Source organism: Anguilla rostrata, chromosome 13 (genome assembly GCF_018555375.3).
Source record: "Anguilla rostrata isolate EN2019 chromosome 13, ASM1855537v3, whole genome shotgun sequence".
NCBI classification, from domain to species: domain Eukaryota; kingdom Metazoa; phylum Chordata; class Actinopteri; order Anguilliformes; family Anguillidae; genus Anguilla; species Anguilla rostrata.
This window is the reverse complement of record NC_057945.1, coordinates 20697857-20713767: the sequence shown is the minus strand read 5'-3', so window position 1 is coordinate 20713767 and position 15911 is coordinate 20697857. Positions and strand designations below refer to the sequence as shown.

Here is a 15911-nt window from a genome sequence, read left to right as displayed (position 1 = left end):
CCAGCATAGTCATACAGAGAGCTCAACGGTGTGGAACGGACGGGTAAAACATCTTGCTCACACAGATAATATCAAGGAAGCTATTACAGTAAGTATTACATTCAGAAGTAGAAAGTCCAGGGGTCAGAAAGTAAAAGTCTTGCCATGTGTTTCTTCTACCCATGAACTCAGCCAGCTTATTTCCACCTCCTGGCTGAAGAATTGTGCTCATTAGCCAATCCAGGTGGTTGTAACAAAAATAGTGGGGACAGGGGAGTACTCTGATTAAAGTGCTAGTTTACTGTCTGTTTTTTTTAAATGTATACTTTTTTATGTTTTAGTGCAGGGTATCGATTGGCCCAGGCAGCTTTAGTGTACACTGAAGGAAGTTATAGATATTCGCAAAACTGTCTGACAACATGTCAGCTTTACAAGATTGGGTATTGGAGTATGCACAGTTCCTGGTCTAAAAACACTTGAAGTAACTCAAATGCAGCTTGCACTGTCGCGTTATGTAATGCCCCAGAAATTGTATGCATGTAGGCTACTTGATATCTCAAAAAGTGATGTTTAATTTACTACACAGGTCATGTAGGAAGTAAATAACTTGTTCCAATCCTAACACTGTTTTTGAGCAAGAAATAAGATATGTCCATAATTGTGCATACATGTGACAATATCAGTTTCTTTACATGTACAGCCTCTGGAAACATAGCATTGCTGCACATAATGTTGTTGCAGTTACATGGATGTGTATTTACTTGCTTTAAATCACTGTGCCTGAATGCTTCTGCATCTGCTATTGCAGGGGTGCACAACTCCAGTCCTGCAGGGCTGATCTATGTGCTGAGTATTGTTCCAACGAATTATATTAGTTTTTTGTTTTTATCAGACCTCTATAAATTAGGCTGGTTCACTCCTGTACTGGAACACAATTAAATATTTAGGGTATATGTGCACTTTGTGGCTGTAGCTCATGCTTATACAAATGTCAGCCCAAGATATGATTGAGCTAATTAAATCATTCAGAGCAGAAGCTGGCACAAAATTTTGAAGATGAGTGGCCCATGTTGTGGACCCCTATAAAGCCAACCTGGTCATTAGACAGTTTTGTCAGTATCAAAAATATTTTTTGTTACACATAAAAACCATTGGGCCAATCAAAACAATTACTTCAGAACTAAAATAGTATCTAGAACTGAAATATTTGAAAAAGAAACAAACCTTTGAAGAAAATTTGGAAAAGAAATTTAGACATTTTTGAAATCATGCCTGTATATCCCTGAAAAAAACAGGGAAAATAACTGTGTTTGAAAAGCTATGATTGTGATGTTTTTATTAAAATGTATGTCATTCTAGTTTGATTTTGAATTCAAGTTTGATTTGTTCATAATACCAAGACCTATTATCAGGTGGCAGTGTTTCCCATAATTTTTCTATCAGTCGATGTATGAGTAATATGCACTACCGCTGGGTGACCACTAGATGCAGAAGTTGCCCACAGTACAAGTGAACACAGTAGCATTCATTCAGTTATGTATTTATTTTGGACAGTTGCATAAAATGTAATTGTAATATAAGCCTAATTATTTTGTAAATAGAAAATGGAAGCCGGACTCATTTAATTATCTATAGAAACTACCGTTGATCCTTTGCTTAAAACCTCACGTGATAAAGCAGGAATCAGCAAGCATTTTCAGAAAGGGAAACCTGGAGACTCACAGAGCTGAGTCGTAAAGGTTTGTGTGCTTTCTTAAAGCGCAGTGCCCGTGTGGTTTGTTCAATAAGCTTAATTTAAATATTCGTTTGGTTCTATGTTATTTAAACTTGCGAGATTGTTTACGTGCCAATTATTTTAAAAAATATGGGCACAAAATAGCACTTGACCCGAACGGAGTTCGCCTTAAAATTGTGACTGCTGAGCTCTGACGGCCAATAGAAGTTACCAAGGGCCCTCCAATTCCGGGATTGCAGCGAGAGAGAGAAAGAGAGATAGAGTGGGTGAGAGAAGAAGCTTATGTGCATTTGTTTGTTTCCTCAAAATGTTCATTCGTCTTTTATCATCTGCTTCACGACGTTATAGGAAACACACTGACAGTTTAGTCTGTTATGTTACGTTATTTAATCAGTTCTTTTATTTCCGTGTTTAATGTATTTACTATTCTACGCATAGGTCCAATTCATTATCTTCAGGCCGGTATGGACTTTGCAAAAAAAAAAAAATAACCCATGTCGATGCTGCAGGTTGCAGAACGTAAACCGAAAACAGCCTCAGCTTCACCGCATGGAAGTATCTACTGCAGGCTTTATCACAATATTTGTTCCAAGGACTTCTCTTGTGCTGCTCTCTGATTAATATGAACTGATAAGGCCTGTAATGGCGTAGGGGCGTGTGCTTTTGTATATTTTCTTTATAGTTCTGTGAATTGATGTGTAGTTTTAAAAGAACTTGTGATTTCATTTATTTCATTCGATACTTGATTTCTAATCACTTCGGGGGTAACATTTTGCTTAGGCACACATAATTGAATAATTGCTAACCGACCGCTGCAAGTTAACGCTCGAGTTCTGATTCTTCCATTGCTTATTGGTGTTCTTTTATTGCTTGCAGGTGGCATATATAAAACTCAGTGCTTTTCCCCTAACGATTAGTTGGACCTGGGCACAGCACTGGGGAGACGCAGATCGTGAATCTGAGTTACGTGTTTGTTTTGTGCATCGCAACAAAGTTTCAATTTAAATGCAAGCCCTCTGCTTAGCGTGTAGATCAGGGATGTCAAACGGTATAGGAGGGCCGTGGTGTCAACTAATTTTCGGGTGTTTCAGCACGCGTGATTTCATTGTAAGTCATTTTTTGGCTGAAGAGTCCACACACCTCGTTATCAAGACCTTAATTGGCTGCTGATTGAAAGGAAATCACAAATACCTACAGATATTGCGACGTTTTATTTCATTATTATTATTATTATTATTATTATTATTATTTGGAATACTGCCGTTAGCCCTAAAGAGAAATGCGTACATTTTATTAGGTTTTCAAGTAGCCTACCCGTGCTAAACGTAAATGTAATGCACCGCTATGTTTATTTGGCTTTCACTGGTTTGTATTTTACTGGGATTAACCTCAATTCCATAGTGTATTTGCTATTATATACCAATATTTAAGGATATAAAGAATACTGATAGCCATTGAATGGTGTCTCTATTGTCGGTGTTTATCCCATGTTGAGTTTTCTTGCTGCTTCTCATCCTTTTCATTGTGTCTTGTCATGGGTAGGCAATACAAACTCATTGGGTCAATTGTAGCGCGCTTAGCTGCAGTTTAAGATACAAAACCACATAACTGCATTACAACAACTAATCCTTATTTCACAGATTAGGAGGATCTAAACCCCAGGTTTCAACTCCAGCGAAAGACGCTGCAATTTTCCCAGTCAGTTTAATTCATTCTGAAACCTGCTATGCGTAAAACATCATTATTTATTTGGAGGATTCCCGCCTCGGTGTAGAACTCTAAATTACGTATTTAAAATTACTAAATGGCTTGTAAGGTGTTCAGACTTCGTTAAGATTTTCAGTAAATTGGTAAATCGTTAGCCGAGACTAATTTTCGTGCAAAAAAAAAAAACATAATGACCGCTTTGTGGTTGTTTATTTCTGAAAACGAGGCTGTCGAGTGTGAAATCCAGTACCTCGGACAGCATCCGAGCACCTGGGTTCAGGGTCGCCTCTAACGTTTCCCTTTCAAAAGTAGAGGCTAAACGACGTAAGGTTATTTGAGTATTTCAGACCAATTTTGAAGTGCGTTTACGCTGTAGCCTACTTCTCATGAAATGGGCTATAATTAGTTTAATTGTATCGTGCCTAACGGAACACCAGTTTTGTTTACTTCACGCCTTTATTGCCATTCATTTCCCATTTTGTAATTCCCAGCAGCACTATAGGCCCGCAATTTCGTAAATTAAATTCCCTATCGACCACAAACGTACACAGGTGCCCTCCGCAACGTATGTGGCCTGTAGGCTATGTCTGTTCCTGTACTCCGGTTGTTTAGCTGTATGTGCCATCTGGAAGCAAAAATTGTTTAAAGCATAAGTAGAGACATTGCCGTTTTGTGTTAGATGGATATCTTAACTGCTTCCCCAGTTACATGTATACAGTATTTTTACTCAAATTCGCAAAGACATTCTTGCCCGTTTCCCGGTGAAATGTATTTTTACTTAATATCTCTGTGAAAATATGTTTCCCTGTTAAGTTATTTTACCTCCTTGATAAACATTTGACCCAGTCAGTCGTCAAGCTGATTTAAATCCATCCGGATTCTATGCATTTCATTTGCTGAAGTGGAGACAGAAGACAGAAACTTCCAAAACAAAGGTCAGCTGAAAGCAGCTGCAGTGAATGCCTAGAAAAGCATTTCCAAAGAAAATGCCAAACTTTTATGATGGCAATGTTTTGTTGAATTGATACAGTTAGGCTATTGCTTTTAAGGGCTATACAACCAAACATTATTTAATTGCATTGATTAATCTTTAAGTTCATATGTAAACTTAATTTTGCACCGCTGAAAATGGGGAACTCAAAAAAACCGCTGTTTCTGTGGAAATACATATATGCATGCAAATACCATATAATATAAGCTGATTGTCTTTATTTTTGTCTCATTCATATTTTGATTTCGAATTCAAATGCCTTTATAGCAAAAATAACCGATTTTACCCTACAGTATCCTACTTTTGGAGGGCACTGTATATCCTTCATTGACCTTGTAATGCGGACGCCTGAAGTGACTGTCGCACGAGAGCGGAATAAAATAACTTGCAATAAAGCCGATGACGGACTTTCCCTTTAATATATTATTTGCCAATTGGAGACCTCTGGCCAGACATGGGTGTACATATTCACCTTTAACATGTAACCAAAAGCGTCAGGAATGCTGAAATTAAGCATTTAGCTCACTCGAATAGTAACTCTGTAAACACTGCTTTGGCATTAAGTACGTGATTGAATTCTCTAAGACCTAAATTTCTTGCCTTTTTAATAGGCCCTATCTCTTAATTTGGAGCAATTGCTTTAGTAGGTCATTCGAGCAAATAGCTTGTCTTTGATGGATGACATTAAAAATAAATTTTAATAAGATGCACTGAACCGCTGCATCGTAGTAAAGACAATGTCATCTAGTCCGTAAAAGAGATTGCACACCTATTAATTGATGGAATGGATCATTAAAGGAAAGGTCTCTTTCTGTAGAGGAGATTTCACTCCATGACAATTCAATCAAACCGTATTTAGTAGAGCGCTTTTAGTCTTTCAGTGCGTCGATTCAATTTCAATTGAAAAGCGAAAAATAAGAAGGTGTGATTGTAAGTGCGGTCTCACGTTGTCCGCACCATATTTCTTATAAAATCAATAAAAGGAAGATGCACAGAAGAGATAGCACTAAAGGAAACTCAGTGTAGAAGTTATTGACACAACTAGAGTCTAAGTGCCTTCAAGCGAGATGAAAATATTCTTGAATGAAACCGAGTGCTGGTTTTTTTTTTTTTGGGTGCAGCTAATAATTATTTTTATACAGTACAGTTAATGACGTGTCAGTTGTGCTTAATGAGTGATTCGTGTAGTATCTGTTGATTCGTGTAGCTGGCTATCCGCTGATTGTTTATGGTTGAAATATAACAATCAGCCAGTGCGAAATCTGACTGCTACTTCTTTCATGAACAGCACACACTCCATACTGTTTGTCTTGTCCTACGTTTCCCATAATATTTTGCTGTGTGGTCTGTTGTGTCTAAAGCAATTCACCGCCCTGTCGCTGAAATACGTCCGCTTCTTCGGACCCTAATCTGACCAGAATAAAATTGCCTACCACCAGAAAATGAATCAAGATGCATTTTGTTGTTAACGTGCTGCCACCCTGACCATTGTTGAACTACAGATAATGTCTTGGGATGTCCTTGTACTGGCCTGTCACTTGCAGTCAATAGATAATCAAGGGAAAGTCAGATCTCGGGGTTGTGTAGGAAAGTGCTGTGTGGAGTTTCATTTAATGAGTTTCCCCACTGCGCTTCTCATCAGAACATAACGGGTCTGCCTTGATATATGATGTCATTAGTGAGATAATCATTGAGTCCTACAGACATACGGAGGCTACAAGAGGAAATCTATCAAATCTATCAATCTTCTCACCCTGATGATATCATCATCTTCCACCAATCATAAGCTTGCACATTATGACATCACAACGTACTCCTAAATCCCCACAATTCACTGTTGCCTCCTGTAGGGAACTCTCTGGTCTTAATCTCATCAAGAACTATACTGTGCTGTACTTTTGTCATCCAAGACTATACTGTAGGCCTACTATGACAATCTTTTGTCATCCAAGACACTTGTAGTATGTATAAAAATGTAAATACTATAACTTTCTTTTCTGCCAGGTCTTAGGGGGATATTTCTTGGCTACAGGATTTGCAGGATGTTCAAGGTGAACAAGAGCAGGCTGTTCTGTGTGAATGGGGAGCGCCAGTAGAATATCATAGAATCTGTTCAGACTGAGGGTATTTGCAGTTTCATACGTTCCATTATATTAAATTTTTAACTAAATGAGGAAGAAGTTATTCGTCTTAAACTACAGTAAAGCTCAATAATATGCATTATAGGTTTTACATATCCCATTAATCTTAATACCCCCTGGGCCATGTGAGAGCAATCTACTGTCACCTGCTGAATTTGCTCTTTTCTCCTTTGTTGCGCACCGAAGGGATCCGACGGCCTTGCGGCTCTGTGCTGCATGCAGACATAGCCTACAGTGTCGGGCACTCTGAAAGCGCAACTTCGAGGCGCTTTCCAACTCATGATTCTTTTTCCCCCGATTGAATGTACTTCAGATTGCCCGAGGTCAAACTGCACACACAAACCGCAGGAGGTGGTCTTAAAGGCGGGCATGACTTAAAACACCCGCTGTGCACCTCCCGGATTGGAAACAAACTAGCCTATTTCCTGTAGATGTAGTCATAATGCTGCCACACACTGAATTAAATGTTACATTGTTGAATCCGATACGATTGTGAATTGACATGTAACAGCAATTATCTACACAGTATGTAACATTGGTATGAAGATTGGGGGGACACTATCCTACACTTTTCGGGCAGTTAAAAAAGAACTTTTATGACAAGGATTCATTCATTTTCGAGGGGACAACTGTGATTTCCTGGTTTTGCGTGGGAATTGCCCCTGCAAAATATGCTCCGTAACGTCGATGTACAATTAACTAAGCATACCTGCAAATAACTGTTTTTGAAAACCCTTTTGAAATGTCCATTTCAGGACATTCACTCGAGAAAACACTCTACTGTATTTTTGTAAGAGCAAAGGAAAACTTTTCGCCCGTAGGCCAGTCACCGGCTTTCAATAACTGCCTCGTTTGCAGATTAACGTAATCGCGTAGCTACTCCCAGTATGTATCAAATTGTGGCCGCCGCTTTTGGAGGTCAGAATACAAAACATACGGAAACATCTTTTAAAAATTCGATTCCCACAGATAAACTAATCAATTTAACTGGACAAAATCGGGAATACATTATGCGTCACAACAGCCCCATATGATCTTATATTGTAGGCCTATTATATTTTTAATTGCAGTATATTTACAAATAATAAAACAGGTTACTATGTAGAGAGTTGTAACCAAAGTTTGTTTCGCGCGTGGTCAAACATGTAGCCTAACATGCAGAAATTTGGTGTGATTTCAATAATGGTGATGATATTTACAAAAATGCACTAGAAATGAATTTAAGTAATGTTAAGTACCTTCGCGCTCTTCAACAGACACTAGGTTTCTTTTTAGCTGGAGACTGAAGAACAAGGGCCACTTACTCTGAGAGCCGTGTGTGTTGTTATCTGTATATTTATTTACCGCGTGTAACGTTTTGGTCAGTGTGAATGAAATATCTAGGCTTAATATTTCAATTTAGTTGTTTTAATTTAAACTGCAATTACGACGCATATAGGCTATGTCTCTTTGCTTCCATAAGGCAATTGTTCTGTCCACCGTTCTTCTTTTCATTTCAAGGACATCTTTCAATGAATCCAGTATACACACACACACACACAATAAATTCATGTTTTTAGTGTTATCTTGTGATCTCAATCCTGATTTCCACTGCCGCTCTCGCGCTGGTGAAGCTTGTATTCCAGATATAAAATCTCCTTACAAGATTTTCTCATTTTCTCTTGTTTTCCACTTAAGCGATACAGTAAATAACTTACCATCACATTTTTATAATGATTAATTGCCGCCAATATTTATTCATAACTTATTTATTTTTGCATATGTTATTCTTGGCAATGCTTTGCACGTATACCTTCTACCGTTATACTTGTACCTTTATATTACTGCAACTAGCCTCTGGAAATTATTATTATTATTATTATGAGTAGTAGTAGTAGTAGTAGTAGCAGCAGCAGTACTAAATGTTTGGGAAATATGATAAACTATGCATTTCTTAATGCCATTCTCTTATCCTAGTTTATGTAATAGAGATTAAAAAAAATATGTAATGGAGATAAAAGATAGCATTAGTCCCCCGTTTTTTGTGTAGACTACAAAATACAAGAATTCTAGGATGATAATAATAATAATAATAATAATAATAAATGAATACATACATTTCACGTTAATATGATATTATACGTTGGCTGTTGGAATTACTTTATTCATTCAATTTACGGCACCACGACATCTCTTTAGCAAAAAAAAAAAAAAAAAAGCCAAGGCATTCATCTTCATAAAAGGAGTAATGGATAATGTGATGGATTTTATATGCTTGGAAGACCTCTACAATGGGTGCGCAAGAAAGGAGGGCTGGGGGCCGTAAACTCGGCACGTGTACACGGTCTCTCTGATTTGGTCACCATTCCCGTCGCTACTCTCACGCTCCAGATGGCACGCTGAACATGTGACTTTTGCTGAGAAAACATTGCTAATCTTTAGACTTTAAAACATACATTCATTTTGTATCTTTTGAAGGACGGACTGAACACGCGTCATGTTATAAGTCGATAAGACAAAATTAAAGTGCTACGAAGTATTTTCATGGTGCGCTCTAACTAAATGGAACTGAAAGATAATTTCTTTAAAACACGACCAACCATTTGCACGTAGTCTTCACTTTCAAATTCCATAATTTAATTCCATATTTAGTGACAGTGTTTTTCATGTTAAAAGAACACGCACACACGCACGCACGCACACACACACACACACACACACACACACACACACATGTATTGTGTGTGTGTGTGTGTGTATATATATACAAATCAGCTACCTGTCGGCCTGTTTAGCCTTAGTCATCTCATTACTGATATATATGCCCGTCTACGTTTATGCGGAATTCTGCCGTGAAAATCACGTAGGCTACGAACCTGACGTTACCTGTTCTGTTACTTCATTACAACAATGTTTATTTTTTATTTCCTAAAGCTGGATTTCAATTATTTAAAACGAAAAAAGGCGTAACACGAAGTCGAACGAGGAGGACGATTTTGTTATTTATTTTTATATTGCTAGCGAATTTTTCGGGCATATACATACATTTCGAAGGAATGGCATTTGACCAGTCCCGATGAATTCCAATGCGCCAGTACTGCATCCATACCGTGGTTTCCCGTGTAGTAAGAAACGGACTCCGTAATTCCCTCCAGCGCCCGCATGACCCTGTCAGGCAATGAACCTTGCCTCTGGTGCGCTCTCGTCTTAGTGCGTTAAGATCTCTTCACTTAACCTTCTTATAGCTAAACGCTGCGTATTGCGTACATACTAGAGGCGGGTAATCTTTCATTTCTCACCATGCTCTTTTCCACGCGTTGTTTAGCTACTGTCTTTATCTGCGCCGTTTATCAGTATTTACAGAGCAATGGACAAATCACTTTTTTGTCACGATAGTTGAAAGTTGCTTATGAGAGAACAAAGAAGTAAATTGGCACAAACCGACACCCGCCCCCCCTCTCTCTCTCACACACACACACGCACACGCACGCACCCCCCCCCCCCCCCTCCTCCACACACACACACTTATCCCACCACTCAAATTCCCCCGCTTGTCTTTAGATCTTCAGTAGGTCGCTTTTATTCAAGACTTCGCTCACAGCAGGAGGTGCTGCCGGCTTAAACGCGCGCGGAAGCAGCTCTCAGAGGTGCAGCCGATGAAGTTCCATCGCGGACCCGCAGAATATGACCGGGGAATAGGAATAACCCTTAAATTAGTTAATTTTTCCCACAAGACGAAGCTTGTATCTACCCTTTAAACACGCTATTCGCGACAGGAACAAATATTTAACAATGCGATGGAACATGATACTCAGCCTTCCGTGCGCGTGTGGCGTTGGATTCTTTTTTCTTTGGATAACATTTGGCATGGCGGTCGTTGAAGGTGTTGCATCCCAACAGGAGCTACCTTTATCCGTGTAAGTGCTGCCGTCTTCACTGAGAAATTTCGAATGTTTTCTACACTAACGCTGTCTGGACCAGCCCCACTATTAACATTTTTATATTTTAATTTTAATTTTTTCCTATGAAAGCCATATTTACAACTGTCTCACTAAGTACCGTTCCGTATGCGTTGCAGAATTACTCTGCCATATTTTCATAATTCACACATTTTCTCATTTCCAGGGTGGCCTTGTACGTTCTTCATTGAACCAGATTTCCAAATTAATATTTATTCAATTCATTCATTGGGTAGCTCCAGCAGGCCACCCCACCCCAGAAGACAGAACCCAGATCAGCAGTGTTCAGACCTACGATCACTGCTCAACACAGCCACTCTGACCACTGTCCCACACTAATGATGTGACCGCAGCACCAAACCTCTGCTCTCACCATTACTCCATGCTGCCGTTCGAATCATCCAGCTCCTGCTTTGGCCACTGATCCATACTAATGCCCTAACCACTGTTCCATGCTGCTGCTCACACTCACGCTTCTGCTCTAACCACTACTTTACACTGCTGTCCATGATGAGAGTTTTAAACCTAGAATGAATAAACGCACTTGAGAACAGTGTGTAATATACAAGAGGGCAGTTGGTATAAGAGATCACTGTTGCAGTGTAAGCGATGGCGGTAGGGATCTCTGTCTCTAACCCCTCTCTGATCTCCCTTTTTTCAGAGTCAAGCTGTGGGCCTCTGCTTTTGGTGGAGAAATTAAATCAATTTCAGCCAAGTACTCAGGATCACAGCTGCTGCAGAAGGTATCACATGTTTCTGTACACTACCTACTGCTAAACACACAACTGTGATTCTATGGGCTATTGTGCTACTACTGTACTAATCCTGAAAGTAGCTGGCTCTTCAGCCCGGTCAGGCCTTCACTTTGCCTGAGACAAGCTGGCACTTGGACCCTGATAATCCAGTTCTTGGCCATAGCGTTCTCTAATGGAAAATTGCTTTTGGATTGACTTGCATCTGTGGCCTGAAATTTTGTTGCTACTTTTAAATTTTATTTCTGAATTTCTTTTGCTGTTGTTGTTTGTTTTCCTGAAGTGCTAATCTTAGTACAAATCCATAAAGATTAGAGTTCAGTGAGACAAGTAGGTTTAAACCCACAAAGCTCCTAAAATAAATTAAAATTAAGTAACAGAACAAGCGAGACAATGGCAGTTTCAAATATGATTGATGAATGTACAGTAGAAGCACAGCGGAGTTGTGGGTCCTGATGGGCTTGTGGTGAACCAGCACAGTGACGGTTGTGTGATAACCGCATTCCCATAATACCTTTATCCTCTCGCTGCCCCACCCCTACGCTGCAGTGCATTACATCACTCAGATAAAAGAAATGAGGGTGTGAAGGTGCTGGTTATCTCCCCTTCTCAGCAGCTGCAGAGCCTCTTGTAACTCTCCCCCCCCCCCCCCAAACATCATTACCCCCTCCCCTGCGGTTCTTGACTGTGTGAGTATCAGTCCTCTCCAAACTCACGTGTGAAATAAAATCACGTAATTTTGGTAAACAGGCCAACCAATCCTTTACAGGAGGGAATGTGGATTCAGAACATTGACTTAGTTATGGGATGTGTGGCCCATTACCTATTACACACACATTTTCGCTCACGCACTTGCTCCAGCGCACACAGGCTGTAAATGACCTGTGTGCTCCCAGGCTGCAGCTTCCCTGGCTTGGCATTAGGTGGCAGTAGCGATTTCTGCATTTCAGGCAGAGGTCAATGAAGCAGCACTACTTCAGTGCCACCATGTAGAACCAGCCATCTGTACTTTCAGCACCACAGCCATCCATTTAATATACCCCACCATGTAAAATTAAAGGTGATGGTAATGTCTTGTACATAACCTACTGAAGAAACTTCCCCCGGAAAATGAAGACTCTTTGATTGGTGGAAAGTGTAGTGCAGTGGTCAGAGTTAGGGCAGCCCCTTAGCTTTTGGTGGTCAAAGAATAGTTTTTCTTTCCATGATATTGTGATTGTGTAATAGGTGTGAGGAGATGAGGTGGGGGGGGAAGGTATTTTAGACAGTGGCTACAAGCTAAGAAGGGGCTATTGTTCGTAAGATTAACTGTGGCTTTTGTGAAATGGTAAATGTGGTGTAATGGTGCACAGCTGTGTTGACACACACAAATGTGTCTAAGAGATAAGCTTCAGCTGTGCTGTCTCCTGGCATCAGGTTCTCTTCTAAACCTTGCATGATGAATGACTCCACTTGACATCACTCCACTGCCGTTTATCATCACACAGCCTGGCATTACAGATAAGACACTGTGTTCCATACTCTCCCCTTCCACATTCTTATTGTTGTTATTATCTATATGTGTGTGTGGGAAGGGGGGAGAGCAGTGGAACAGCGCAGCAAATATCCTGGTAAGACTATTACTGTTGTTACAATCCTCATCTGAGATTTCAGAAAATATGTAAACCGAGATAACAAAGAGTAGGGGTTTCTTTAATGTTCTGACAAAATTGAGGCACAGAGAAACAAGTTCTGCTGCAGAAGTGCTCCTTCTGCACTTACGATATGTGTTGAGTGTTCTGACACAAAATGGCTGGTATTCATCACCCAGGTGGGTGCTATAAGTTGGTGGTGGTGGATATGTAATGGTCTTTGAGGCTGTGAAAGGCACAATATAAACGTAATCCATTATTAGGATATTATTGTCCCACTGAGACAGAGATGCAAACCAGATGTGGGTCAAACATTTATTTTAAATACTTATTTACTAAATATTTAATATTTACTTAAATAAATATGAACTGCACTTTTGTATGTCGCTTTGGATAAAAGCGTCTGCCAAATAAATGTAATGTAATGTAACATATTTTTCAGAAAAAAATCTTTGACTCAGTTCTGCTGCAGAAACGACTGATTTAGGCCTGTCTGTAGGGGGCGCTCCAGAGACAGGGCCTTCCTCCATAGGACCATGTCACTACAGAAGGTCTGATGTTTCTCTCATCACCATCAAGATCTCATGGCATGGGCCTCTGACCCCTCACAATACTACCTGAAAGTGTAATCAGATTGGCTGATTAGACAGAGAAAATACAATTATTTGTAGGGCCCCTAGCACTTTGCACTAGCATTTTGGCTTCTCTCATGTCAGCACTTTTTGGCCTGGGCCACAGAGCCTGCACTGCACCGAACTGGAAACTGTGGGTCAATGAGTCATTATTAAGAGGCTTATGTCTCGTAACACAGTGCGTACTGATGCAGCTCCACACGCATTGCGAAGCCTTGGCCGTATGGGCCACAACACAACACTGCAGGAGTCCGCGTTCTTGTCACCTGGCAGCCTCTTGGAAGACTGAGACCAGATCGTAATCAATACTGCTTTTGTGTTTACCTATGGATTTGTTTCATAGTCTCATTTTTACTGTTCTGTTGACTGTGTGGGAGAGGAGCGGGGTGGGGGGGGTGGGGGGTGCAGGGGGTATCTGGCTGGCACACGCGCACTCAGTGAGGCGGGGACGACAGGCGTGAAATTAACTGTTCCGCCTCATCGGAGGCCGATGTTCCTCTTCTGAAGGAGCAATTTGTCCTCTGGTGTATTGAGAGGGAGAGGGAGAGGGGGAAGGGAGGTTCTGCCCAGGACAAAGCAGCAGGATGAATCCAGATGGTCCTGTCTGTTGGGGTAGGCCTGCTCTGTGGAATTTAAGGGGTGCGTGAGATGACAGTCAGGTCAGAATGCAGTACAGAAGCCACGTTTATACAAAGCATACCTGACCATCGCTTAAGCATGCCTGAATATATCAACTTCTATATGCTCATATACATAATATTCAACTCTGTATATAAGCAAAATTTCATAATGAAATGAAATGTGCTTCACTATCCAAACCTTCTGAAAATAGTATTAAAATCATTGTGTTTTGATAAGCACTATCACTCTGAGCCGTACCTGGTCATGTGCCCATAGACTTCCACCATATCTACCATAGTCTGGTCTCTTATGCATTAAGTGGTTGGTGAGACAGAGGTGTTTTACTGCTTGATGCAGTGGTGTGTCCTCTCTGGTTTTGGCTGTGGCAGGAGGATCTAACACTACAGAGCTGTTAACTAAGAGCACAAACCTGAGCCTCTTTCAATTGCCTTCATTTCACACACCCTTAGGCATAATCTCCACACAATCTTAATCTTCACATCCTTAACATGACCATTAGGCTTAGATATACACACTTTGCCTTAAAGTCACCTAAGTGTTGGCTTAATTGAACACACTTACGGCATTGGGGGTGTGTCAAACAAGATTGAGCAGCGCATGGCAATTTTGGTGCAGCTCATTTCAATTTTTGCATCAGTCTAGTCTGTGATTTGGGCTCTTGTCCACCCGCCTACTCAGACCATGTCTACAGCACAAATCACAGCCCTATCTATGGCATATTGCTAATTTCGGGGCTTTCCCATTCCATGCATGCATGATTATAGCCTATTCAAAAAGCCAAAAATGTTTTTTTGTGGTTCATATCCTGTCCAATTTGACTTCGATAGAAATCCCACATGCAGGAAAAATGTATACTTTGCATTTACTGTTAATTTCTTTTTTTCTTTATTTGTAATTAATTCCAGTGTTTATTTCTGTTTTTAATATTTTATGGCTGTTGTTATACTACACTGGTCCTGGCGGCAGCCTACTGTGTTTCTTTCTTTTTCTTACACCCATCTATAATGAAAAGAATGGCAATAAATGCCACTTGAACATGAAAAATCTTTCCATTTTAATTAGATGACTAGTTAAAATGAATGTGTTTGCCATTTATTATCCCGTGCAGTGCTGCAAGAGGTCTGTGGGATAGTTGCGGCTTACATTGAAGGTAGCACAACAGTTTCTTGCGCACACCCTGTTGCACTCGAAGTGACAGCAGCCCTTCCAGAATACCACCAGCTTGGCCAGCGTGAGCCGTAGTGCTGTCAGCTCGGCTATTCAAATTTAGCATGTGAGCAAAACTTGTAGACTCTCTGATGACCATCCCGGCATTTAAATATCCTATATAGCCTAAAACAACCAGTCTAAAACACAATGAATGATTAACCATTCTTAGTTTGTGATTTCAGACTTTACCCTATGAAACACATGCATTATTATAGCGATAGTATACTTATTTTTAGCAATATCAATACAAAATAGATGTGTAGATGGCAGTAGTACACCACATAAATTGACCGTACCCCAGGGCACTTTTCACTCTGCTCTTAAAGGGAATGAAAAGAGGTCATTTGACTGGCTGTGAGTGAATCCAGCAGAGACACAAACACTGATAATACATTTGTCATTAACCCAGGCCATTTTCCACCTGCGCTGCATGCTCTGAGCTGTATGTTCCTCGCCTCTAGTCAGGGAAATACCTACATTCAGTAGCCACACCAAGTGCGCCAATGTGCCATTGATTCCAGAAAATAGAGCCCTTAGGTTTAAATTCATATGAT

General features: G+C 40.3%; 1 protein-coding gene across 7 annotated transcripts in view; it reads left to right on the top strand.

Moving 5' to 3' along the window:
* The first annotated feature begins 1570 nt into the window (after positions 1-1570).
* LOC135238567 (voltage-dependent calcium channel subunit alpha-2/delta-3-like) overlaps positions 1571-15911 on the top strand; it is a 53330-nt gene continuing 38989 nt past the window's right edge. Inside the window, exons 1-2 of one of the 7 annotated variants that reach the window (XM_064306607.1) lie at positions 1573-1718; positions 11153-11234. Coding sequence is in view for 2 of the 7 variants with exons in the window: in XM_064306603.1 (XP_064162673.1) it covers positions 10325-10449; positions 11153-11234 (207 nt within the window). In the remaining 5 variants the exon portion in view is untranslated. Of the gene's footprint in view, positions 1981-10164; positions 10450-11152; positions 11235-15911 lie in introns of those variants that run through there. The other 6 variants (XM_064306608.1, XM_064306606.1, XM_064306603.1 and 3 more) reach the window with 6 other exon arrangements.